General features: G+C 53.4%; 1 protein-coding gene and 1 long non-coding RNA gene across 2 annotated transcripts in view; both read right to left on the reverse strand.

Moving 5' to 3' along the window:
- Window positions 1–8,622: 8,622 nt before the first annotated feature.
- Window positions 8,623–18,564, reverse strand: LOC108584940. The gene is made up of 3 exons (XR_001900590.3): window positions 15,436–18,564; window positions 14,097–14,251; window positions 8,623–10,151 (listed from the first exon to the last, which is right to left on the reverse strand). It is a non-coding gene; the product is annotated as an uncharacterized LOC108584940 (long non-coding RNA).
- Window positions 18,565–22,429: 3,865 nt separating this feature from the next.
- Window positions 22,430–25,910, reverse strand: part of FAM20C (FAM20C golgi associated secretory pathway kinase) — a 67,102-nt gene continuing 63,621 nt past the window's right edge. The window contains exons 7-10 of the mRNA XM_003895621.4: window positions 25,767–25,876; window positions 25,436–25,517; window positions 24,430–24,489; window positions 22,430–23,449 (exon numbers count right to left, since the gene is read on the reverse strand). Coding sequence (XP_003895670.1) covers window positions 23,200–23,449; window positions 24,430–24,489; window positions 25,436–25,517; window positions 25,767–25,876 — 502 coding nt within the window. The 3' untranslated portion in view covers window positions 22,430–23,199. The remainder of the gene's footprint in view (window positions 23,450–24,429; window positions 24,490–25,435; window positions 25,518–25,766; window positions 25,877–25,910) is intronic.

Consider the following 25,910-nt stretch of genomic DNA (forward strand, 5'->3'; position numbering starts at 1 on the left):
TGCAAAAGGAAGCAGGAACAGGCTCCCCAGCAAAGCTGACCGTTTTCCTACCGATTCTCCTAACATTTTCCCTGATCTGCCAGAGGACGTAAATTCAGTGAGCCTGGTGTATTCGTTCACAGTTCCTCCTCATTTCTACCACACTTCTATGGGGCTGCTGAGTCCGGAGATTGTGTAATTTGATTAGGGGATGACGACCTCACCTTGGTGTATATGTTGATGACATAATCCATAGCTCATATATTATATATTAATGACGCTGGTAGCTGTGACTGCCCCTTTGAGAGGGCAACACGGCCGTCGGCTCAGGGAGCACAATCTGTCTATCCAAGCTTCCAGAGAGAGAAAAGTATTTACAGAGCCTTGCCTCAGTCTAAAGCAAATGTTTTCTGAACCTAAATAGTTGAGCACTTCTCTCAGGCAGCTCTGGGAGAGGAATGTGGGTAGAGTCGCTCTGGCTGGAGCGTCCAGGCGTCGGAGTCGGGCCTCTAAAACCTTTGTTTTACTTCGCCTTTTGAATGTTAAAACATGCATTTTCTCCAGGATCCTCTTCTGATCACATTGCAAGAGCATGAATGCACACCTTAACCTCGCTTCCCTTGTCGAGTCCTTGCGGTTCCTCGAGCGACCTTTACCCTCGCTTCCTTGTTTCTGAGTCCCTTTGCGGTCCACCAGCGACCTTTACCCTTCCTTTGCGCCGAGTCCCGTCCATCCAGCAACCTCATCTTGTTTTGAGTCCTTTAGGTTCCACGAGCGAACCCTTTACCTTCCTTTTTCTGTTTCTGAGTCCCCGGTTCCATTGTTTAACTCCACTCCCTTTGTGCCCTGTCGATTCCCCAGGTGACCACTTCATTAACCCTCACTTCGTTTCCTTGCTCTGAGTCCCTTGTCCACCAGCTGAACCTCACTCCCCTTGTTCCCTTGCTCCTAGAGTCCCTAGTGGTTCCACTGTTTCCCTTGCTTTATGGTCCACTAGTACTCCTGATGTTTTATTCCTGCATATGAGGAGATGTGTGTTTTCTTTGTTCTGTTTCCTTCTGGAATTGAGTCCTCTCCGCCTGAATGGAGTGCAGTGGTAATGATCTCACTGTGGTGCCTCCATCTCCCAGGAGTTCATGCTGAGTTCTTGCCTTAGTTCCGAGGATGGGACCCAGGCACCGCCACCCTGCTGACTTTTTGGCTTGGTGGGAGATTTGGAAGCCACCATGTTGGCCAGGATGTGTCTTGATTCTTGGTTCCCATGGATCCCAGCCTCAGTCTCCCAAAGTGCCTATTCCCAGTGATTATTGAGATACAGCCTATAATCGGCATCCAAAGGTTGTAGAGGATTTTATCATCCTTTTATATTCTCGTCGAAGATTGATGAAAGAGCACAGGTCCTGTGGCGTTTTTCATTTTCTTCGACCAGAAGTCAATGGTCCATTGGCACTCCAGTGATCCCGCTGTTTCCAGCCCAGAATAGTTGATGAATGGCGAGTGGCGGTGTTCAGTAGAAGATTTATTTTCGTGGCACCAAAGAAGTAGATCGGTTTGAATCTCGGTTTCAGCAGCGTTTTGAAATCTCTCGGCCAGCTTCACCGTAGTTTAAAAGCAATTTGGTAATTCACGAAGCCCAATGTTCTTTTCCAAGGGTCATTTCAAGCATCTGTTGGGTTTTTGATTTTGATATTATCCAGCCAGTCAGTGAGCGGTTTTCCTCACAGATTTTGCCTTTGAACAGAGTGGTTTGAGCATGCCGAAATGGCTGGTTTCATGTTCTTCTTTGAAAGCCTTCCTTAGTTCTTTTAGTCGTTACTCACCGGCTGCATTAGCTGAATTTTTGCCTTCAGAGCATCCTTTGCTGGAGCGACAAGCGAATATTTTCCTATTCGAGGTCCGTCTCAACCCGCTCCTCCATGTAGTTCTTTAGTTGAATAAACCCACCAAGCTTTCCTTCTGGTTCTTATAAGTGCTTGAGGTCCACTGAAACTCTATTCAAAGCCTTAAGTTTCAGAGTTGAGCTGAAAGGGATTAGCTTGTTCTTTTTCAGTACATTAATGTTAGTCCTGTTCATTTCATTGAATAGGAGTCCTTTTCTCCGCTTGTTGTTTTTTGTTTACTCCAAAGACTGATGGTTAGAGAAGGCTGGCATTATTGCTCCTTTCATCCAATGAGAATATCAAATATCGAGATGGGAAACCAGGAAGAAAATTTCAACATGAGTAACTATTCCCTGTCACAGCATAAATAGAATAGAAGGAATTTATTAATAAGGATTGTTGATGTCAGAGAGTGATGGATACACATCCCAGAGTAGTCAGGCCTCTTGATGCCTCACAATTCCCAGCCATGGTCATTTCAAGCGCAAAGGCAATGGCTCCCAGTCCCAGCTGAGCCATCTGGAGTTAGCCGCACCTCTGAGCTCCCAGCCAAGTCAGAGAAAGAAGCGGCGTCTCCAGACCCGAGCCCATCAGTTCAGCGTCGGCGATTCGAAGTTCGCTGGGCGATTTGAAAATGCGGATCGAAGTTCGGCGGGGCGAAGAGTGAACCAGGTTTGCAGTCCAGCGGATCAGGTTCTCCGGTGCGTCCAGCAAGCGATCCCGGATATCAGCCAGCGGCGACCAGCGGCGTCCAGCGCAGTCCAGCGTTGTTTTGTTCAAAGATCGCCAGCACCGAAATCGCGCGGCATAAACTGGCGCCCGCATCCAAAAGCGGCGGTCCAGCGACCGGTATTCATTAAAGAAATGGATCTGGTGGCGGGTGATTAATAGCAGTGGATCTGGTTTGCGGGTGGTTCAGTTATCAGCAGTGGATCTCGGTGGTGGTTTACAGCAGGATCTGGTCTGGTGGATTAGTACAGCAGTGGATCCGGGTTTCTGGTGGGTGGCTCCAGCACAGCAGTGGACTAGGTTTGTGGGGTGGTTTAGCAAGGGACTGGACTAGGTTTATGGGTGGTTTAGCACAGCAGTGGATAGCTAGAGCACCAGTACAATGTCAAATGGAAGTCACGTGAGTGGCATTCCCACCTCCTCGGAGGAAAATCTTCCAATATTTAATGAGTGGTGCGGGATCCCACAGAAATTGGACATTTTGGGCGGTGGGGAAGGGGGAAGGCTGAGCAAATAAAGTTGCCAGACATGTTCTGTGGATGTCTTTGGGGCCGTCTTGAAAACCCAGCCTGATGCACCCCCAGGAACATACCCCTGCCCATTTTCTAGATCCTCACCAAGACCCACCAGCTCTTTGCATATAGTAATAATAAGAAATTATAACAATTGCTGGCATTTCTGACACAATCTCATCTAATTTTTGCAGCAACTCCATAAGGAGGAACTATTGTTATCCCATCTTATATTGGGGAAACTGAGGCATGAGCAGTGAAATAATTTGCCCAAGTTTGCACAACACGTAGGAGGGGTTAGGACTTGAGGCCTTGCTGGTTGGTCTTTGTGATCCTGGAACCCAAGTTCTTCGAAGCTGGGCCACCCCCGCCCCCCTGGCTCATCCCAGGGGTGTGAGTGGATGTCCACCCAGGCCCCACTTCTGGGTAGCTCAGAACTGACAAGGGCCCTGGACTTTCTCCTGCCTTAGGAGGGAAAGGGAGCATTATCGTCCTGTGTCTCACAAGGAAGAGGCTTCCATAATGGTTTGGCTTTTGAAGATTTCCTTTATTTTATTGCTCCAATCCTGAATTTGGAGGAGAAGGTGTGTGGTCTTGGGTGAGGGCCTGTTCTTGACTCTGACAATGGTGGGACTGTGTCAGGATGTGATGAACAAATTCAACAGCAACAGCTATAGAAGAACTGAATTGCTACCTGTCAAATTGGTACAGGAAATAAGTGCAAATAGAAATTATTATGTAAACCAAAGAGACAAAAAGAAACAAAACTACAAAGAAACACAAAATGTGAAACTATAAAGCAATATATATATATAAAGCCAAACCTCTCAGTTTTGATAATAAATATAAGTGTTTTAGATTCCTCACGAAAATAGGAAGAGAAAAGTTATACACATGTACAAAAGAATGACTGAAGGGTTACCAGGCAAATGTAAATAAAGAAAAATCAAAGTGCTGATCTTAACATCAGTATAAAATTAAAGTAAAAATATTAAATAAAGGAGTCGTTTTATATTCATAAAATAGATACTCTTCAGTGAAAACATCACATGCTTTTTCTGAATTACTTAGTTCTCAAAAATATAAAGCAAAAATGATTAGAAATAAAGGGAGACATCAACAGAAGGCACTTATGGTGAAGAAAGCTTAATGTATTTCTCAGTCTTTCAGGGATGCACTAAATTAAGACAAGTAGGCTCTACTGTTGAACTATTTGAATAATTAAAACATTTGAATAAATAAGTATACAGAAAACTTTGTCACCTATAAATAGCACATTTCTTATATAATATTAAATGATGTACTAGGCTAAAATAACCAAAAAGACCAAAACCAAGCAAACCTCGGTTATCTCAAATGCAAACATCACGCATTCTACCTCTTAAAAGTAGAGTGCAATCAGAGTAGACCTGGTGTGAAAATGCCTCATCCACTAGAAATTAAGAAGCCCTTGGCTAAACAACAGTTGGATTAAGGAGCTAATTAAGATGTAATTTTAGGCTTTTTAATGAATATTCTAAGTGTAGCAAAGGTCAATCAAGATTCTTAAATGTTTTCATTATTAAATAAAAATATTATATTGAATTAATTAAACATCGAACTAACATAAGTGCACATGCATAGACACATGTTTTTATTTATAATTCAAACACCAACCTTTAGGAAAACAGAAAGGAAGAAAAAAAGGCCAGAGCAAAAACCAATACTTTTTAAAATCCAGAGAACCAGTAAATGAATCAAATATCTAATTTGGGGGTGAAAAGAAAATCACAACACGTACAATAAAATAAGAGAATTTGGGCAGTGGGGTAGGAGAAGGAACACCACCCATAAAACAATTCATTGATAAATTGGATTTTGTTAAAATTTAAAACTTCTGCTTTCAAAAGACACTGTGAAAAGAAGGAAAAGACAAGCCATAAACAGGGAGAAAATCTTTGTGAGCACATATCTGATAAGGGACTTGTATCTAGAACGCATGAAGAACTTTCCAAACCCAACCACGGAGACATCAGTGAAGAAGCTGGAGTAGGGAACCCCGGATCCATCTGTCTAGAAAAGCAGTGAACAAACCAGCAAAAATGATCAGAACCAAGTTTCTTAGAACTCTGCACACTAATCAAAGCTTGCAGCCACCAGGGGAGTGCGTCATCAGGAATCTCAGTAAGGAAGCTTTGTGGCCTTTTCACTTACCCTGGACCCATCCACCACTCGCCAGCTTGAGGCCTCGAAGACAACAGCACACATTCCTAGCACAGGAGTCTAGCACCGGCAGAGGAGGGGACAGACCTTAGCATGTGGTTGTGTGGCAGGAGAGGGGTCCCGATCCAGACCCCCACAGAAGGTTCTTGGATCTCACGCAAGAAAAAAATTCAGGGCAGGCCCATAGAGTAAACTGAAAGCAAGTTTATTAGGAAAGTAAAGTTGATTAAGAAAATAATGGCTACTCCATAGACAGAGCAGCCCCGAGGGCCACTGGCTGCCCATTTTTATGGTTATTTCTTGATGGTATGCTGAACAAGGGGTGGATTATTCATGCCTCCCCGTTTTAGACTCTTTAGAGCAACTTCCTGACATTGCCACAGCATTTGTAAACTGTCATGGTGCTGGTGGGAGTGTAGCAGTGAGGACGACCAGAGGTCCCTCTCATTGCCATCTTGGTTTTGGTGGGTTTTGGCCGGCTCCTTCACTGCAACCTGTTTTATCAGCAAGGCCTTTATGACCTGTGTCTTGTGCCGACCTCCCATCTCATCCTGTGATTTAGAAGGCCTTAACCATCTAGGAATGCAGCCCAGTAGGTCTCAGCCTCATTTTAGCCAGCTCCTGTTCAAGATGGAGTTGCTCTGGCTCAAATGCCCCTGACAATTGTGGCCCCTGGATGGACAGGCTCAAAGGGCTTGCCTTTCTTTCACATAACTTGGAGCTCTTAGGTGTCTCCCTATAGGCATTTGTTGAAACATTTAAAAGTCAAGTGTATTAGTCACTGCTGCCTGGGGCAAGGGATAACCGTTGGGGCAAACAATAGATGAACCATAAAGATTGGGAGGAAAGACTGGGGACTGAGATGCTTTGGATGGTACAGATTTTGAGGGTTTCTGCATATTCTTTGGAATCTAGAAATCCAGGCGCATACCCAGGAGTGTGTACAAATGTAGAAAAGACCTAAGACGGCTCTGCGTGCTCACCTCTGGCTGACCTTCAGCGTCTGTGCAAGCAGGAAATGAAGGCTAAGGCAGAGTTGAAAATTGCCTCCATGTTGAAGGTGTGCCCCTGAACACACACAGAGCCCCCCGCCCTTCAAAGACTGGGAGGTATTTTGCCCGTGTGTGCTATGTTTCAAGTGTTTAAGGAAACCTCTTGTCAATGAAATTTTACAGAAACCTCTGTAAAATATTTGAAGACATTTATTCTGAGCCAAATACGAGTGACCGTGGCCCATGACACAGCCCTCTGGAGGTCCTGAGAACATGTACCCAAGGTGATCATGTACCCAAGGTGAGTGGCTGCTCCATCACACCAGCTGTAGCAGGGAGGCACGGCTGGGCCGCACGCCCCATGGGCTGCTCCATCACACCAGCTGCAGCTGGGAGGCACGGCTGGGCCACACGCCTCATGGGCTGCTCCATCACACTGGCTGCAGCTGGGAGTCATGGCTGGGCTGCACGCTCCATGTAGCTGGTGGGAGCCTTGCCCTCCTGGGCGGGGCTACACCCACCCAAACTGCAGCTGTGATTCTGAGCCTCCCTGTTCTCTTGGAAAGGCCAGGAGCCGTCAGGACCTGCCTGCCTGGGTGCAGTGGGAGGGAGGGAGCCTTCTTGGGCCCCTGAGGGTGCCGGCTGCAGGGATGCCCGGGTCCTGTGCCTTGGAGGGCGGCTGCAGCTGCACCTGGGGAGCTCTTGCCCCACCCGCTCAGAAGCGGCAGGACCTGCTTGTCCCTGGCTCTTGCCTGCTCTGTAGAGTGGGAGGCCCAGGTCTGCAGTCATGGTCCCTGCAGGCTCCAGGATCAGATTCCACTGCCTGGCCTGTCTCTGCTCCGGGTGCCTGTTCTGATCTCACAGTGGGGTTGAGGCTGAGCCCCAGGGGCCATGAATGGCAGCAGGAGGCAGATTGATTCCTGGGTGGAAGGGGCAGGTTCTCAGTAAGGCCCCACCCTCAGCCAGGGAGACCCTGAAGGCTGGAGGCTGGACTGCGTCCCCCGGACTGGAGAGGGAACCCATAGTGCTTCTTCCAGGCCCACCCATGGCCACCCATAGACCAATCAGCATATACTCCCTCCCCTCTGGGGTTCATAAAAGCCCTAGGTTTAGCCAGAGCAGGGCAGAGGATGACCAGAGGACAGAGGGCAGAGAGACTGTGCGACAACCAGATGCAGAGAGGAGCTACTCTCTCTCCTGAGGGCTGCAGAGATGACCTGCTGGCAGGGAGGAGTTACTCTTTCTGCTGAGAGCTACAGAGACGACCTGCTGGCAGAGAGGAACCATCCTCTCCAGGGCCTCTTCTCCACTAAGAGATGCAGACATCAGGGTGACCAGTTGCAGAGAGAAACTACCCCAGGGCCCCCTCTCTGCTGAGAACTGAATACTCAGTGGATGACCTGCCTACAGATAGGAGCTACCCTCTCCAGGGCCTCATCTCTGATGAAAGCTGAGCACTTGAGGGGATGACCTGCCTACAGAGAGGAGCTACCCTCCCCAGGGCCTCGTCTCTGATGAGAGCTGAGCACTTGAGGGGATGATCTGCTTACAGAGAGGAGCTACCCTCTCCAGGGCCTCGTCTCTGATGAAAGCTGAGCACTTGAGGGGATGACCCGCCTATGGACAGGAGCTACCCACTGAGGGGCTCCTCTGAGCCGATGTAACACTCAGTAAACCTCCTCTTCATTTTGTTCACCCTCCACTTGTCTGTATACCTCATTCTTCCTGGATGCAGGACAAGACCTCAGCAAAGGTGCCACCAGCCACAGGGGTGTCTGGGAAGAAAACTGAAACCCCAAAGATTCCCTAACACTTGGTTTTATAAATTTTAGGGAGGCATGAGACACCAATCAAATACATTTAAGAAATATATTGGTTTGGCCAGAAAGGGAGGACAATTCAAAGGGGGGCCTCTGGGGCTTCCAGGTTATAGGTAAATTTAAACATTTTCTGGTTGACAGTTGGTTGAGATTGTCTAAAGACCTGGGATCAATAGAAAGGAAATATTCAGGTTAAGATAAAAGATTTTGGAGACCACGGTTCTTTTGGAGTCTCATGATGGCTGCCCTTAGAGACAATCAATGACAAATGTTTCCTATTCAGAGCTTTACAAGGTGCTAGACTCTCAGTTAATCTCTTCAGGATTGAGAGGGCCTGGAAGAAAAAGATCTAGCTATGTTACTAGAGATTCTTTACAGATGCAAGTTTTTTCCCCACAAAGGATGGCTTTGCAGGGCCATTTCAGAATATGGCAAAGAAACATGTCTTCAGGAAAACTGATTTTATTTTCTTCTTTGTCACGTAATGTTATGCCAGAGACAGATTGGAAAGTAAGTCACAATACACAAGGTTAAATAAAACCCATCTGATGAGAATTTATGGTTCATAGGGCATGACTCCCCAGACCCCTTAGATAGAAGGGCAAGATAAGAAAAAGCCAGAGCTTAGTCCTCACTCTGTAGAATCATTAGCTGAGACTGAACTCACAGAACAGAAACTTCACTGACCACATACAGCATAGAACACAGACTTCATAAAATTAGCTCAGAAAAGTTACTAAATAAACAGACGCATACTAAAAATAAGCAGCAACAAAATAAACTAAAACAAAAAAAAAAAACTAAATAAGCAGCAATGAGTTGGTTCTGATTGTTTTTGTCAGTTTATTCATTGCTTTTGTGAACAGATGGATTTTGGAGTTCCCTACTCCAAATCTGGGGAGAGAGGAAATTTTCATAGCTGCTACATTATAACATTCCAAATGTCTACTTTTCAGCAAAAAATTACAAGGCATGCAAAGAAACAAGAAAATATGGCCCATAGATGGTAAAGGGGGGAAAAAAAAAAGATCAACTGAATCTCTCTCTGAAGAAGCGGAGACTTTGATGTGCCTTACTAGACAAAGACTTTAATCAACTATTTAAAGTATGTTTAGGAGCTAAAGGAAATAGTGGGTAGAAAAAAAAAAAACTTCAGCTGAATTAAATTTAAATAGTTTAATTGAACAATGAAAGATTCGTGAATCAGGCAGCCCCCAGAATCACCACAGACTCAAAGAGACTCCAGTGCAACCATGTGGTGGAAGAAGATTTACAGACAAAAAAAGGAAAGTGATGTACAGAAATCAGAAGTGAGGTACAGAACAGCTGGGTTGGTTACAGCTCGGTGTTTGCCTTATTTGAACACAGTTTAACACTCAGCAGTGTATGAATGGTTGAACTATAGCTGCTGGGATTGGACAAGACTCAGCTATTGTTACGGGTGCAGATTCCTAAGTTAGGTTTTCAATCTTGTCTACCTATTAAGCTAGGTTGCAGTTCGTCCACAAGGACTCAAATATAGAAGTACAGAGTCCTTCTGAGGCCATATTTAGTTGGGTTTAACATGGGCAAAGAAAGAAAACCAGGAGAATATGTTTGAACAAATAGAGAATTTCAATAAAGAGACAGAAATTATGAAAATTACCCAAACAACTTTTAGAGATGAAAACTAAGATAACCGAGATGAAAATTTCACTAGAGAGGTTCAGTGGCAGATTTGAGCAGGCAGAAAAAGAGAATCAGTGACTTGAAGACAGGTCAATTGAGATTATCCAGTTTGAGGGTCAGAAAGAAAAAAGAATACAGAAAAATGAGCAAAGCTGGAGATACCTGTGGCCCCCACAAGCCACTAACTGTGCATAATAGGAGACCCAGAAGGAGAGGAGAGTGAGGAAGGACAGAGGATAGCTGAAGAAATAATGACCAAAAAGTCATAAATGTGATGAAATACATGACTCTACACATCCAAGAAGCTCAGTGAATTCCAAGGAAGGTGAACTCGGAGATCCTCACGAAGTTGTCAAAGGCCATCGAGTCCTGAAAGCAGAAAGAGAAATGCCTCGTGACCTGAGTGGGTCTGTGGTTTGGTCCCTTCTGACCACATGGTGGCTCTTTTTGTCGTGTTGAGTAATTTTTATTTTTTATCAAGAGCTTACAATGTGGTCGACGTGGTTGGGCTATGCCAGCGAACAATGCTGGTAGTAAAAAACCTGCCCTGTCTTCATCTTCATGGGCTTAGGTTCTATTGGAGGAGAAAAATTACTGACCAAAAGGTGACTAAAATGATAATCTAGGTGAGAAAAGTACTATGGGGAAAGAAATATAATAGGATCAGGGGTCCAGGGTGTGTGTGCCTGGGTGTGTGTGTGCACCCATGGGTGTGTGTGTGGTCATGGGCTGGCCACAGTAGGCTCCCTGTGTGCCTGGGTGTGTGTGTGCACCCATGGGTGCATGTGTGGTCATGGGCCGGCCACAGTAGGCTCCCTCTGTGCCTGGGTGTGTGTGGGCAGGCATGGGTGTGTGTGTGGTCATGGACTGGCCACAGTAGGCTCCCTGTGTGCCTGGGCCGTGTGTGTGGTCATGGGCTGGCCACAGTAGGCTCCCTGTGTGCCTGGGTGTGTGTGTGCACCCATGGAGTGCGTGTGTGGTGGACTGGCCACAGTGAAGCTCCCTGTGTGCCTGGGTGTGTGTGTGCACGCATGGGTGTGTGTGTGGTCATGGGCTGGCCACAGTAGGCTCCCTGTGAGATGACATCTGTGCACAGACCCGAAAGAGGTGATGCACCAGCCATGCGAGGCTGGGGGAGGCGTTAGGGCAGAGGGGCTGTGTGGGTGAACACCCACTGACCGAGAAGCAGCTGGGCCTGGGGCTGAAGGAGAACCGGTGACAGGAAGAGATGCAGGATGATCTTGAGTGGACTGGGAGCCACTTGCAGAAGAGGACCAGAAGGGCACTTTGTGAGGACTCTCTGCCTGCATTGTGGGACAGGGATGGTGCCTGAAGCAGAAGGAGGTATGATCTGCTCACACATTTACAGATCCCTTGGACTATGTGCCGAGGAGGTGCTCTTGTGAAGGTCACTGTGCAGGCTGCTGGGATTCAAAACTAGGAGGCGATTTCAGTGTCCAGGAACGTGCAGGGTGGGAACCTGGAGGAGGGAGTGATGGACCTCATCAGAAGTCGTTGTAATGAAGTGTTAGGGAGAAACCAAGTCAGAGGAAGTTAATGTGAAAGAGGGAGCTTCTGTCAGGAAAGGCTCTTAAAGGAAATCCTGAGATCCGCTTTCGTCGGTGGATCCTCCACCGAAATCTAGGATGCAAGGAAAAATGGACTTAAGGAGATATTTCTTAGGAGTGCTCCCTCCCAGCTCCCTCCCACCACCAGGGGGCCAGAATGCGCCCTCCTCCATCCCTCCCAGCCGTGCTCCCCTCCCTGGGAACTTTGGGGTGCTTGTTGGGCTGGGCTGGGGACAGACTGCATGTCCATAGGCAGCCAGATGAACTCACAGGGGGCTGGGACATCTCAGTGGCTCACTCCCGGGTTTTGGGGTCAGGCACTCTCCATCTCGGCTGCGGGGGACGTTACTGGCTGGACAGGACGCCGAGGCGGTGGAAGGGCGGGAACGGACACGAAATGGCGCAGGGACTGGAATCGCGGTAGGCTGACTTCGCGCGGCGGTTTTCTTCTAATTATACTCTGTGGGTGAAATTTCATCCCCGAGCTGAATTTAGTCATCTTCTTGAACTCCTGGTGAGTATTTTTTGCTGAAACATTTCAAAGTGAGTTGCAAATGCCTTTACATTTCATCCTGAAGACCTCAGCCTGCCTCTCCCAAGGACAAGTACAGTCTCCTCCATGGACACAGCGCCAAGCCCAGGAAATGGGACGTCAACACAGTCCTATCACTGACGTATAGCCCACAGGCAAATTTGTCCAGTTGTTTTCAAGATGTCCTTTGAAATATCCTTCTGTTTATTTATTTATTTATTTTTAATATTTTGAGACGGGGTCACCCCAGGCTGGAGTGCAGTGGTGCAATCATAGCTCACAGCAGCCTCCAACTCCCAGGCTCAAGGGCTCCTCCCACCTCAGCCTCCTCAGTAGCTGGGACCACAGCTGCGCACCACCATGCATGGCTAATCTTCTAATTTTTTGAGGAGATGGGGGTCTTGCTATGTTGCCCAGGCTGGTCTCCAACTCCTGGTCTCAAGCGATCCTCCTGCCTCTGCCTGTGAAAGTTATTATCTAGTTTTAGATCCAAGTATTCACAGATCACATATTGCACTGATTGTTCCATCAACTTGTTCTTCTCTAATCTAAAACACGCCCCCAACTTAGTGTGTGTGTGTTTTGTTGTTGTTCTTTGTTCTTGAAGCAGGAAACTCAATTTGCAGACTTTCAAACTTTCCCTGAAGGGAATTAAAGAACAAACGAATTTCGCCCAGGCTGAGCGGACCTTGAGGAATTGTGGCGCAGGTCTGTGGGAATGAGAGTGGCTGCTGGCCAGCCTGGGCGGCCGTGGGAGGTTCTGCCTCTGGGCCAGAGGGCAGGAGAGGCTGCTGGGGTTGGGGAGGCTGGAGATGGGGGAAGATGTCCTCGTCCATTCTGCCAGCTCCTTGGGGAAGGCAGAGGTCTCGCCTCCTTACAGAAACTTCTGACAGGCCCCAGATTACACAGTGGGAACTTCTTGAGTGCCTGGGAGGCAGACGCCCCAGCCTCACCCCATGAGGATCTCACAAAGGGTGTTTAGAAGACCAGACCAAGACTCTGGGCCCCTTGGCCAGCTGGAGCTGGCAGGAGGTCTGAGAGATATCCTTGAGGATCCGAGTGACCCGGGTACCACCGTGGGTGTCCTTGTGCTCACCCCTGGTCCTTGTGGGGATCAGGCCCAGAGGCCCTGACTTACAGCTAAGAAAGGTGGGCGAGGCCGGGCGCAGTGGCTCATGCCTGTAATCCCAGCACTTTGGGAGGCCAAGGCGGGTGGATCATGAGGTCAGGAGTTTGAGACCAGTCTGAACAGCATGGTGAAACCCCATCTGTACTAAAGCTACAAAAAATTATCTGGGTGTGGTGGCAGGTGCCTGTAATCCCAGCTACTTGGGAGGCTGAAGCAGGAGAATTGTTTGAACCCGGGAGGTGGAGGTTGCAGTGAGCTGAGATTGTGCCACTGGAGATTGTGCCTGGGCAACAGGGGAAGACTCTGTCTCAAAAAATAAATAAGTAAATAAAAAGAAAGAAAGGTGGGTGAGGAGAGGGTGGCTTTGCCACAGCTGCCCCTCGCAGGCTCCCCGGGCAGCTGCTGGGCGAGTGTTTCCCATGGATGCCGTATAGGAGAGGAAGGACAGGAGAGGCCCAGGAGAGTGGCCAGCAGCGAGAGGCCAAGGGTGAGCTCTGGGCCCCCCGGGCTAAGATGGGGCTTCCACGGCCACCAGGAATGGAGGGGGTTTCTGTGAGCCCCTGGGGAGAGGAGAGGTGCAAAGAGCTAGAACATGACCACAGGAGAAAAGAGGGTCTCCAGAAACCTCTGGAACCAGACTGAGGAGGAAATGACTTCAGGAGAAAGGAGGGTCCCCAAACCCCTCCAGGACCAGACAGAGGAGAAGATGACCCCAAATGAGAGGAGGGTCTTCATGCACTGCTGGACCGGACCGCGGAGGCAGCTTCAAGGTTCTACTCAGCACCCCGGCCCCCTCCCTGCCTTTCCCACCAGCGAAGCAAGCTGGGGACAGGGAAGGAGGGCGGAGAATGGAGAAGCCCCCTGCAGCCTAAGCCTTGGGAGGGAGCGACTGAGTCCAGGGACAAGGGCAGAGCTTTGAGTCACATCTTGGACCCAGCAGTCTCATGAATTGAGGCCGAGACACCAAAGTCAATGGTCTGCCCTGACTGCAGGGATTCAGGGCCCACTGAGCCACCCTCCAGTGGCCAGGAAAGTGTAAAGGAGACAGGAGGAGAACCTCCGTTGTGTGCACTCCAGAGACTTACCGAATATCCTCCAGCGGTCCCGGTTGTCGCCGATAAAGTCCGAAGCCCACGGCCTTCATGCACTTGCCCTGACCTGCTGGCGTGTCCCAGGACGGCGGCCTCCGAGGACAGAGCCTGTCTTGCTCCCCATTCCGTCCCAGCATCAAGGGCACTTCCTGTAACATAGTAGACACTCAGCAAACACGCGTTGAGTTTATAGACACACAGATGTGTCTCTCATTCATCTCAGAATCTCCGCATGTGGCCAATACATAAACACTGGGCCAGGCAGAACTCAGGACTGTGCAGGTTTGAGCTGCGGCCTTTGGCCTGGGATGTAGGGAGTGAGACTCTATTTATGTTCATATTCTTTGAGGCGCAGCTGATGGGAAAGTTGGATTTGTTCTTCAGGACAGGGTTCTCAGCCACCCTGGCTGGTGTGCAGCTTTTCTTCAGAAATAAGGATTTCTGTGCCTCACGGGACACCAATCATGGCCTTTTACTTCCCCCAAATCTGGAAGTCACCATAGCCATGAGTTCTAATAAATGTTTCTTACCGTTTAGACAGGGAGCGTCTCTTCGGGAAATCTGCCCTGGATGACAGCTGCAATTTGCAGTTAATTTGTGTCCCTGCCACATTCACATCTAAACATCTTTGAGTTTTTGTATCTAATGTACTCTGTCTTTTCTAAATGAGATGATGGTTTACTCTGAATGGGGAGTGGCACTTGCTATCCTCGTTAAGACTCACAGCACGCTTGAAAACAAAATGGTCTGAGCTATGAACAAGAGATAAAATTCATCTGGATTGGAAGGTAGTAGTGAGTTAAATGTGTGCCCCCGATATTCATGTCCTCCCAGAACCTCAGAATGTGATCTTATTTAGAAAACGGGGCTGGACACGGTGGCTCATGCTTGGAATCCCAGCATTTTGGGGAGGCTGAGGCAGGAGGATCACTTGAAGCCAGGAGTTTGAGACAACCAACCTGGGCAACATAGAAAGACTCCATCTCTATGAAAAATTTTAAAATTGGCTGGGTGTGGTGGTGTGCGCCTGAACTATCCTCCCAGATGAAACGTCTGAGCTGTGTCAGGATAGGAATTAACGAAGTGAAGGGGTTGGGCAGGGGCAGAGCTCCAGTGGGCAGCCATGCCAAGGCCCCAAGGCTCCATGCGTGCGGGAGGTTTCAGAGGCTCCGGAAGGCCGGGGGCCTGCAACAGCTCCCGCTGCCCTCCAGGGCAATTGCAGGCTTCCGGTTCCACGTTTTAAGGCAGGCTGTCATAGGCGTGTTGGTGTGCAGGGTACTGAACTTGCCCAATGTTCATTCAGAATGGACATACTGAAGAAGAACCCAGTTACCTGGCAGGAAGTTATGGAGTTGCCAGGACTGAGCTGGGTCCTAGGGAGGCGGGAGCGGGCGACTCACAGGCTTCCTGTGGTCTGGGCTCTGGGCTGGGCTGAGGGAGGCGGTGGAGCCACGCTGACCCTGGGCGCTGAGGATGAGACAGACACCTGCTTCTCAGCTGGGGCCGCCCCTCACACGGACGCCGGTTCTTGCTTTCCCCCGGCTGTCCTCTAGATGGAGCACGCGGACCAGACATGAGCAGGTGTCCCAGGAGCCTGAGCTCACCTGCGGACCTGCGGGTCCCTCCAGTTCACAGGACGGCCGAGCCCTGGGACCCACAGAGACGAGAGGGGCAGGCGCTCTGGGAAGGGGCTGGCTGGCTGGAGCCCCCCACAGAAGCCTAGCTGGGTCCCCGACCTGGGCAACCTGGGCTAGGGGTATGGCTGATATGGGCCCAGCAGGCACCGTCATGCCCAGACCCCACACAGCAGCAGCTCTGGGGCTCTCCTAATTCATCTTCCACTCTTCCCAGGGGCTACTTCAGGACAAGCTGCAAGGGTGGGAGCAAATGCCTTCCCTTCTGGAGGACGCCCTCCCAGCAGGCAGCCAGCCACAAGCCCCTTCTTCCAAATGCAGGTGACCTTCCCTCCCGCCCACTGAAAGGGTCAGCAGAGCCCTCTGTGCACAGGAAGATGTCCGCATCCTCCATACACTGGGAACTGGAACTCTGCTCCTCAGACAACAGCTTGGTCTGGGCCGATCCATCTTCCTCGCCCCTCTCAGGCCCACCTGGGCAGGCAGAGGCTTCTGGAGCCTTCTCTTGCCATCTGCCCTAGTGAAGGCCCTCCTGGGGGACAGTGGCGTGGGGGTTCTGTGGAACGGACTGGCTGCAGGCCAGGTGTGCCGAGGGTGTCTGTGCAGTCAGGGGCTACTCTGGGGAGGACCCCCCAGCGGGTGGGGAAGGACTGAACAGTGAGTCCCAAAAGGACAGCCTGGGAGCCCCTGCATCCAGGCCCCCTGGGTAGCCGGCTGAAGGCCTCTGCCCTCGACCTCTGCATTTGGGCTTCGGGACCTGGCCTGGAAATCTGCATATGGAACTCACTCCCAGGTGAGGATGGTGCAGGTGCCTCCAGGGAGCTCCCTGGGCAGGCCGAGAACCCTGCCCTTCTGTGACGTGGCCTCAGGCCAGGCAGTGGCCTCTGTGTCCAGAGCAGGCTTCTGCAACCAGACTGGGCTGTGGGCTGGGGTGGGTGGTGTCCTCTGTGTGTCCAGAACGGCTTCTGCAGCTGGGCTGGGCTGTGGGCTGTGGGCTGGGAGCTGGGATGGGCGATGTCCTCTGTGTATCCAGAGCAGGCTTCGGCAGCCAGGCTGGGCTGTGGGCTGTGGGCTGGGGTGGGTAATGTCCTCAGTGTTCAGAGCAGGCTTCTGCATCCGGGCTGGGCTGTGCCCACCACCTGCATTCCCCAGCAGCCTATTCTTCAGGTCTTGTCCTGTAGCCCTGGAGGGCCGGGCCACACACGAGCCCCCATTCATGTATTTATTTATTTCTTCATTCATTTACTTTAATTCAGAGAAAAGTGGTGCCCACCTTCAGCCCCGTGGTCTCTGCCAGGTGCACGGCCCCAGCGGCTCAGGGGCGGGGATCCCAGCGCCAGGCAGAAGCCCCCTTGTGAGCCACCCCCTTTCTGACCCTCAATTCTATGGAGTGAAATCCCAGGTTTTCCCCTGGTTTGTAAAAAATCATGTTTGAATTTCAACCCCCACGCTTCTTGTTGATCCCTCTGGCAAGACACTGTCCTACTTGTGGACAAAGCGGCAGCTTAGTGCTCCATGGGAAGCAGCCCGCACCAAGGGGAAGAACTTAATTGAAAGCCCTTTTTCTTCATTTTGTTCCTCAGCCCTCGGTCTCGTGCCCCCGTCCCCTCTCTGTACCACCTGATTCTGCGGGTGGGTGGCTCTGTGTATGGCGTAGGTGTTTCGGGTACGTGGGAAGAGGAGGGCTGTCAGGGCAGGGTCCACACGCAAGCACTGTCCGTGTTGAGCTTCAGAAAGTCGTTCCACCGTCTGAGCCCCGGTTTACACAGCTGTGACGTGGGCACACGGGGCCACGATTCCTACCCCTGAGTAACTGTGAGGAGCAAAGCAGTTAAGATGAACTCAGGCCTCACTATGGGCGTGCACTAGGGCTGCCGTGGGGCCGAGCTGACCCCTCCCCGGGAGGCCGTCAGCTCTGACCCAGATGGTGGGTGTGTCAAACTGCATTCTGACCTTGTATCAAACCAGTGAATAGTGCTTAAAAAGTCTGAAATAGCACCACGCCAGTGAATAGTGTTTAAAAAGTCTGAAATGGCACCGCAATCATGAAACGCACCAGGCCCTGCCCCTCCTGCCCCTGGCAAGGACCCAGAGAAAATCACCTTCTTTGTTTTGCTGGGTGTGTTTGATTTTTGTATTTACCTCCGTGTTTCCAAATAACAGGCTTATGTCACAGCTCAACATCTCCCCACTCAAACATTCCCTTCCCCAATACGGTGATATCACCTTCTTTATGGAAAAATGACGTTGGCTGCTCCTGTTATGATGCATCTGTGGCCGCACTCATGGCTGAGCCACGGCGTCCCGGCCGTACCAGGAGCCTCACCTCTTCCCCGGCTTGTTTTTCTGGGTGGGCGCCCACCCCTCTCTGCAGGATCCTCTTGCTCCTGTCTCCATGTTCCCCTCGGGGGTCCTCTTGTCAGCGACTCAGGGCCTCTGTCCCCCTACTGTGCCCCATTCCTCCTCCTCCCTGACGCACATCCTGGTTTCCGGTGCGTAGGCCACAAGCCGTGTCTAGATCCTGTGTGTGGAACGTGACTTCATGCCCTCACCTCTGTGCTTCTGCAGGGAGGTCCGTTGGCCCGGTGTCCGGAAGTGATGGCTCCACCTCGAAGCTCCAGCCCTCCCGTGGGGGAAGCAGAAGTGCTCCAGTTCCGGAGCTGGAACTAGGCTCTCCTCACCTGGGAACTTCCCATGCCAGAGCACTGAAGTTCCTTCGGGCCGTCCTGGCCTTTCTGCTGACCTTCCTTTTATTCTGTTTGAAACCAGGATTATTTATTTACTTTTAATTATTAGTTTTTTCTTTTTTCTTTTTCTGAGACACAGTCTCACTCTGTCGCCCAGGCTGGAGTGCAGTGGTGCAATCATAGCTCACAGCAGCCTCGACCTCCTGCACTCAAGTGATCCTCCTGCTTTAGCCTCTGGGGCAGCTGGGATTACAGGTGTGAGCCACTGTGTCTGGCTAATTTTTGTATTTTTTTGTACAGATGGGGGAGTCTCACTGGGTTGCCCAGGCTGGGCTCGAACTCCTGGACTCAAGGAATCCTCCTGCCTCAGCCTCCCAAAGTGCTGAGATTACAGGCCTGAGCCACCATGCCCAGCCCTGGGACTATTTCATCTGGAAGTTCATGTCCTTCAGCTCAGGTCAACCCTCTTTTTCCGTTTCCTCACTTCCTCTTCTCTGCCGTGTGCCCCCTGCTGGTCAGCACTGGGGCTGCTGCGGCTTCCACGCCACCGCCATGTGCCCCCTGCTGGTCAGCACTGGGGCTGCTGCGGCTTCCCCGTCTCCGCCCTGTGCCCCCTGCTGGTCAGCACTGGGGTGCTGCCCTTTCCTCTTCTCTGCCGTGGGCCCCCTGCTGGTCAGCACTGGCACTGCTGCGGCTTCCTCTTCTCCACTTGTGCCCCCTGCTGGTCAGCACTGGGGCTGCTGTGGCTTCCTCTTCTCTGTTGTGTGCCCCCTGCTGGTCAGCACTGGGGCTGCTGCGGCTTCCACGCCTCTGCCGTGTGCCCCCTGCTGGTCAGCACTGGGGCTGCTGTGGCTTCCTCTTCTCTGCCGTGTGCCCCCTGCTGGTCAGCACTGGGGCTGCTGTGGCTTCCTCTTCTCTGCCGTGTGCCCCCTGCTGGTCAGCACTGGGACTGCTGTGGCTTCCGCGCCTCCGCCGTGTGCCCCCTGCTGGTCAGCACTGGGACTGCTGTGGCTTCCACGCCTCTGCCGTGTGCCCCCTGCTGGTCAGCACTGCGGCTGCTGCTGGGGCCTCTGGATTTGTTTTCTCATTTTCCAGCCGCTGGTCTCCCTTGCTGCTCTCTGGTACCTTCCTCAGTCTCGTCTCCTGTTCCTTCTGTCCAGGCTTCATCCTGTTTCATTTCTCCACCCATGCTGGTGCATGAGAGCCCCTCCTGTTCCCTGGACCTCACGCTGTCCCCAGCCACCCCACGCCCTCCTCGTTCGTCCACTCTCTGCTATCTCCTCATCTCTGCTGTCTCCACCTCTCTGCTCTCAGCACAGTCTCCACGCCATGTGTTTCCCTGTGGTTTTGTGTCTCTCATGCCAAAGGCTCTCACACGTGTGATGGTGCTTGTGTGTCTTTCCATAGTGGACAGCAAGGGCCGGCCACTCTGTCTGGACCATCAGCTCCACCCTTGCTGTCCCTCCACTTACCCAGACTCCAGCAGTGCATGAGCTGTCATGGGCCTCGTGCCGCCCTCCTCAGTGTTCTGACTCCATGCTGGCAGTACCACGTTTTATACCCAGCCCTGCTGTCATCTGGTGCCTGCGGGGACTCCTCACGCCTCTCCTCTGCCCCTCTGGGTCTTCCCCCAACACCCCACAGTGAAGGGTGCCCCATGCCCTGGCCGAAGTCAGGTCCTGGAGGTCACACTTTCTCCTTCTCTTCTGCCTGCCTCCAGTCCCGTAGCAGGTCCTGCTGGTCTCTCCCGGGCCCTGGAATCTGCGCACCTTCCCTCCCCTGTGGTTGCTACCCTGGCGGTGGTGGCCGGATGACGGCGACCGCTGCTTCTGTGTGGAGCACTCCCCTCTATCAGTCCAGACTCTGGGGCATGTCTGTTTAAACACTAACTTAATTCTATCATGGTCGTGGGTCCTGACATTAGCATTTCTGGACCAGTCCCACATGGCAGGGTGGGCACAGCCACTGCGTTTCTCCACCTGTGCCCCCGGCCCTGCTCCTGGCATCACTGCTTCCCTTCCTTCAGGCCCCTTGAAGCCCCTCCTGGAGGCTGCGTGACTCCACTCAGGATGCTGTGACAGCACCATGGACGGGGCAGCTTCAACCACAGACAGTCCCAGAGGCTGGAGTCCGAGGTCACTGCGTGGCAGGGCTGGTTCCTCCAGGCCTCTCTGTAGCTCATGGACGTCATCCTCTCCATGTCCTCACGGGGCCATCCCTCTGTGTGTGTCCTGGTCTCCTCATAAGGGCCCTCGTCAGATTGGACTGGGGCCACCCAAACCCTCATGCCACTTAATCACCTCTTTTGGTTCAGTCCCAAGCAGAGACATGGTGGGGCCACCTCCAGCCACTGAATGATGGGGCCACAGTGCCTCCCTGGCTGCCCCACACACAGTGTCTGCCCGGCTCATCCTCTGCCCTCACTGCCTTCCTTGCCGTGTGCAGGGTCCTGTTTGTGACCCGTCAGTGCATTTACTGTGCATCTCCCACTGCTCTGCAAGGCAATGGTGATGAGGACAGAGTTGAGCCTCTCAGGCCGTGCTGCACCCAGCCTGGCACAGCTTCAGTGGGTGTCAGGGACTTTGTGGAATGGACAGGTGAGTGTATGCAGAGACTCTTAGAAGAGGGGGCCACAGTGACCGGCCCCACAGCTGATTTCTTGGGGCTCCTGGGCCATGTGACCCTGGGCAGGTGGCAGCCAGGATGGCGGCTCCTGCCTCTGCCCCTCACACAGTGCCAGCAAAGGAGACTCTGACCCGGGAGCCCAGTCCCATCTCTGCAGCCCCCACCTTACTCCTCTCAGCTTCTGGGGGTCCTCAGGGCAGGGAGAAGAAGAGGCGAGGGTCGGCTGAGTCCCTCGGCTAGGAGAAAATGGCAAGAGGCCAGAGCTGAGTGTGTGGCAAGTGCAGCTGTGAAGCCGGGGCCAGGCGACGTGTGGGACGGTTATGGAAGGAAGGCTGAGCTCCAGGGAGGGCTGGGCCCTGCACTGAGGCAGGGAGGCCGGGGAACCTGCTGGAGGGCTTCCTCACATTGTCCGCTTGTTTCCTTTGAGGGGTCTGCAGTCCTCTGCGAGTCTGGCCGTCGGGGGAGCCTGCCCCACCCTCAACTCAGCCCCGGGACACTCGGGGGTCCAGGTGGGGCCTCTGTACCTCTTCCCAGCTCATGGGGCTTCAGGCACTGGGTGGGCTGTTCCAGGAACCTAAATTGATGTAGGGACTGGGAGGCTTTCCCTCTCTGAGACTTAGTTTTTCCATCTGTAAAACCAGAAAAATAAAATCAATCTTGCGGTTTTGCTTCAGAGACGAGTAACGATTGACCTTGATGGCTTGGTGGGCGTGCAGCACAGAGAACGGTGGCCACACGGTGGGGAGTGGCCACGAGGAAGCGGCTCAGGAGTGACCGTGACGAAACGGCTCAGGAGCGGGGGCCCTGCCCCCAGGAGCTGTGACTCCCACACTCTCACCTCCGGGACTCTCGGCGCCCTTGGCCCACAAGCTCTCCTTGCTCCCTCCGGGGCTGGGCCTTCCTGGGGCTTGTTGGAAGGAGCCCAGAGTCTCCCCAGGGGCCTCCCAGGGGCTCCCAGGGCAGAGGCCTGCAGTGGGAAGGGGCTGGCACCCTTCACATCGCTCCTCGCTTGCCACAGCCCTGGAGCAGCTGCCCCGCCGCGCCCAGCCATGGCTGCCCAGTCCTGCTGGAACACCAGGAGTCACACCTTGCCAGGGCTACTGACAGGGGGTGCCCTCGGGGCCGCCGCGGCTTTGGGTGGCGGCCCCATCCTCTGAGAGCAGTCCAGGACCGACCACCCTGTCTTGGAGGCGGGGCCTCACCTGGCCTGTTTGCGCCAGGGCTTGACAGGCAGCCCCCTCCGGCTCCAGCAGGCCTTGGGTCCAGGCCACCTTGAATGCTGACTCTCGGCCGTGCCTGGTTCCAGGACTGGCTTTTTGGAGAGCGGGTGAACAGGCAGCCATGCACCAGGGTGTGAGGGACCCGCCCCGTGAGGCCGACACACATCTGCTGTACCTTTATTGCACTTTTATCACATTGCAAACGATTCCACAAAACTCTGCAAAGGTCAACCCACAGCTGCGCACAGCCAGCCCTGCAGGACACGCTTGCACCAATCATCTGCAGTCAAGTCCCAGATGGGCACAGTGGGCCAGAGGGCGGACTCGCAGGACGCCTGGTCATCAGGTCCTCCAAAATCACGTGGGCATCCGTCCACCAGCGCACAGGCCAGACGTCCAGCGAGAGCCTCCTCCCATCCTCAGACGAGACCCTCCAGCCCTCCAGGAGCCGAGGCCCCAGGAAGGAGAAAGAGTTTTGACTTGAAACAGGTCCCGAGTGTGAGAGCACTTGAGGGTTGAACGTGGCCTTGAGGGGCCCCCAGAACCGGGGAGGGCGGCCCTCGTGTTTGGTTTGGTAGGTGATCGGAGTCTGTGTACACGTTTCTGTTTATATACTTATTCATCATATATAAATACAAAATAGTAAATAAAGGCTCCTTTCCCTACAGAAAGGATGGAATGCCTCGGGCGCCGGCCGCCTCTGTCCGTGAGCACAGACAGCGCCTCCTTCCCAACCTTTTCTGGTCGAACACTCACAAAACGTGTCCTGTTAGACCTGGGGAGCCTCGCCTCCCGAGGCAGCAGCTCCCGACTCCGCTGATCTCGTCCTGCCTCTGAATTCACTGAATTCACGACGGGCGCGGGCACGTGCGCTTTTTGGGAGGCCCGGCCCCTCTGGCTCCGTCCCGGGCAGCGCGGCGGCCGGTGGACACTACCTCGCCGAGGCGGCTCTGTGCTCAGTGTCCAGGTCATCCTCCACCACGCTGCGGAGCCCGTCCCTCTCCACGCAGTCCCGGACGGCCTGCAGCACGACACGGAGCCGCCGGTCCAGGGCCTCCAGGTGCGGCTGGTACAGCACAGGTGCCACCTGGTCCCCCCGCAGAGACTCGGCCATCAGCAGGCTCAGCTTGTACTCTTCCTTGGCCAGGAGCTGCAGACGCAGGTAGGTGGACTTCCGGATCCTGGGGAGGAGAGGGGCGTCAGGCCTGGCACGGGACAGGGGAGATGCCTGGCCATGGGACAGTGAGAGACAGTGAGAGGGAGATCGAGAGAGTGAGTGGGAAGAGACAGAGAGAGAAAGAGGGGGACAGAGACAGAAAGAGAGAGAAAGAGACATACACAGAGAAAGACAGACACAGAAAGAGACAGAGAGAGAAAGCAGGGAGAGAGAAAGGGAGAGAGACAGAGACAGAGAGACAGACAGAAAGAGACACAGAGACAGGCAGACTGAGACAGACAGACAGACAGACAGAGACAGCAGAGATGAGAGAGACCGCGACAGAGGGGCCTGCGATCTGACGCCTCGTCAGTCACTGGGCTGTGTGATCTGCACCAGGGTGATCTGCGGCCTCTCATCTGCACAAGGGATGAGGGTGCCCTTGCAGGATGTGGTGGCCGGCGTACTTCCCAGAGGGGTCCGGCAGGAGGATGGGGAGTGAGGAGGACGGCCCGCTCACCCAGGAGACTGACCCCAACTCGGCGCATTTGCCCAACACGGGTGCTCTGATGCCTCGTTAGAGAAGGACAAAGCATTTGCCCTGTAGGCTGCGTCCCCAGCCATGAGAGGGGGGAAAGGGGGTCTGAACCCTGGTAGAAGGTGGCAGTGGCAATCGCAGAGTCTGGCAGCCGCGCGGGGGAGCAAGGTCTCTGTGTCTCAGTCAGAGTCTGCCCTGGCCTCGAGTCCTCTCTGTAACTGGGGTGGCAGGATGGACACAGACGTGCTGGATGGGCCTGTAGGGGTGGGCAGGTGAGGTCTGCGCCTCCAGGCAGCAGAGTGAGGGTGTGGGTTGAATTCGGGGCTGTGGTTGAATTCAAGAGGAATCATACTTTCCTCTCCCAGTGTAATGGCCGGGGTGGGGTGGGGAAGGCCGTGGCCGCCTCTGTCTCCTGCGTAGGGGGGAGGAGGGGGTGGAGCTGGAGCTGGCTCCGGCAGGGGCTGTACCTGCAGCATTGCTGTAGCGGCACCAGGATGGACAGTTCGTCGTGCGAATACTTCCCAAACCTTCCAGAACAAAAGCAGAATTGTCAAGGGCCTCTGTACAAGGCTCCTAACAGGCTGCTGGGCTGGGAGCCGGGACAGGGGTCCACCCTGGCTGTCCCCGACACCCCAGGCAGTGGGTCCATCCCGCCCATCTCCAGCACCCCAGGCAGTGGGTCCACCCCGTCGGTCTCCAGCACCCCAGGCAGTGGGTCCACCCTGCCCGTCTCCGCAGTGGGTCCACCCCGCCCGTCTCCAGCCCTGTATGTGGGGTCCTGGCCTCTGGCCTGGGGAAGGGTCCCGGGCAGCCGAGTTGAGATGGCTCCAGGGAGCATCAGCCCACAGCTTAGCCGTGGAGCCGTCTTTGCAGCCACACACACAAGCTATTGGGGCCCAAAGCCCATCTCTCTGAGGCCTCCAAGCCTGGGAATGGACGTCCTCCTGCCCGAATTACCTCCAAGCCTGGGAATGGACGTCCTCCTGCCCAAATTGCTCACCTCGTGCTTTGTTTATTAGGGGTCACCCTACCTGGTCACCAGGGTCTCATCGTGCTACCCAAGACCACCCGTGGCAGGCCAGCAGCAGCCGCAGGGGGACGCAGAGGCCGTCTATCCCCGGTAGGCTGGCTCCAGGTCCCACGTGCGGGCAGAGGCCCGTCTATTCAGCACAGTCCTGCTCTTCCTACCAGCAGCCTCTCCCAGCCTCTGTTTCCCAGGTAACACCAGGTCTGCTAGGACTTGGTTTGCAGCGTTCCTGTGCCTCGGAGGTCCCTCTCCTGGGGCGGCCCTCCGTCCCGGTTGGGGCCCGGGGCTACCCCCTGCATGTGGCTCCAAGATGGGCCTTTGTGGCATTCCCATCCCTCCACTGGAGGGTCTGTTCCCCACTTCCCGGCGTCTCAGCTGGGCTGCAGGTAGCTGGGCCAGGAGGCGGCTGCCCCTTCCCCAGGTGTGCAGGGCAAGGACAGGCTCACCCTCTTCCATTGTCTAAGTGGATGATGAACGTTTCATTCCCAAACTTCTCAAACGTCTCGTAGTGGTGACGGTCCATGTTTCCTGTGGAAAGAAGCAGAAACCATCAAACCATCACAGCTTGTGGGAAGCCGGGCTGCATAGCTCAGAGGCCTCTGTGCCCTGCAGAGCGGCGTCTCCTCCTCCCAGCGTGACCTCTAAGCAATCTGACCCCTCCCCAGGCCACGGGACCGCAGCTGGGCCATGCCACAGACCGTGCCCTGCAGAGCCCTGGGTGCATCCACTCCACGCAGGGCGGGTGACACGGGGACCCTATTCCCCTGCGGGACGTACCCATGAGGAAGTCGAAGATTGTCATGTCCATGACGTCCAGGATGCGGTGGCTGCTGTCGTAGGGCGGTGTCTGCTTCACCTCCTCGCAGTAGTCAGGGTCCACCTCCCACCTGCAGGGAGCCAGCGTGAGACGGCCGGGCTCTG

Source organism: Papio anubis, chromosome 4 (assembly GCF_008728515.1).
Source record: "Papio anubis isolate 15944 chromosome 4, Panubis1.0, whole genome shotgun sequence".
Lineage (NCBI taxonomy): Eukaryota > Metazoa > Chordata > Mammalia > Primates > Cercopithecidae > Papio > Papio anubis.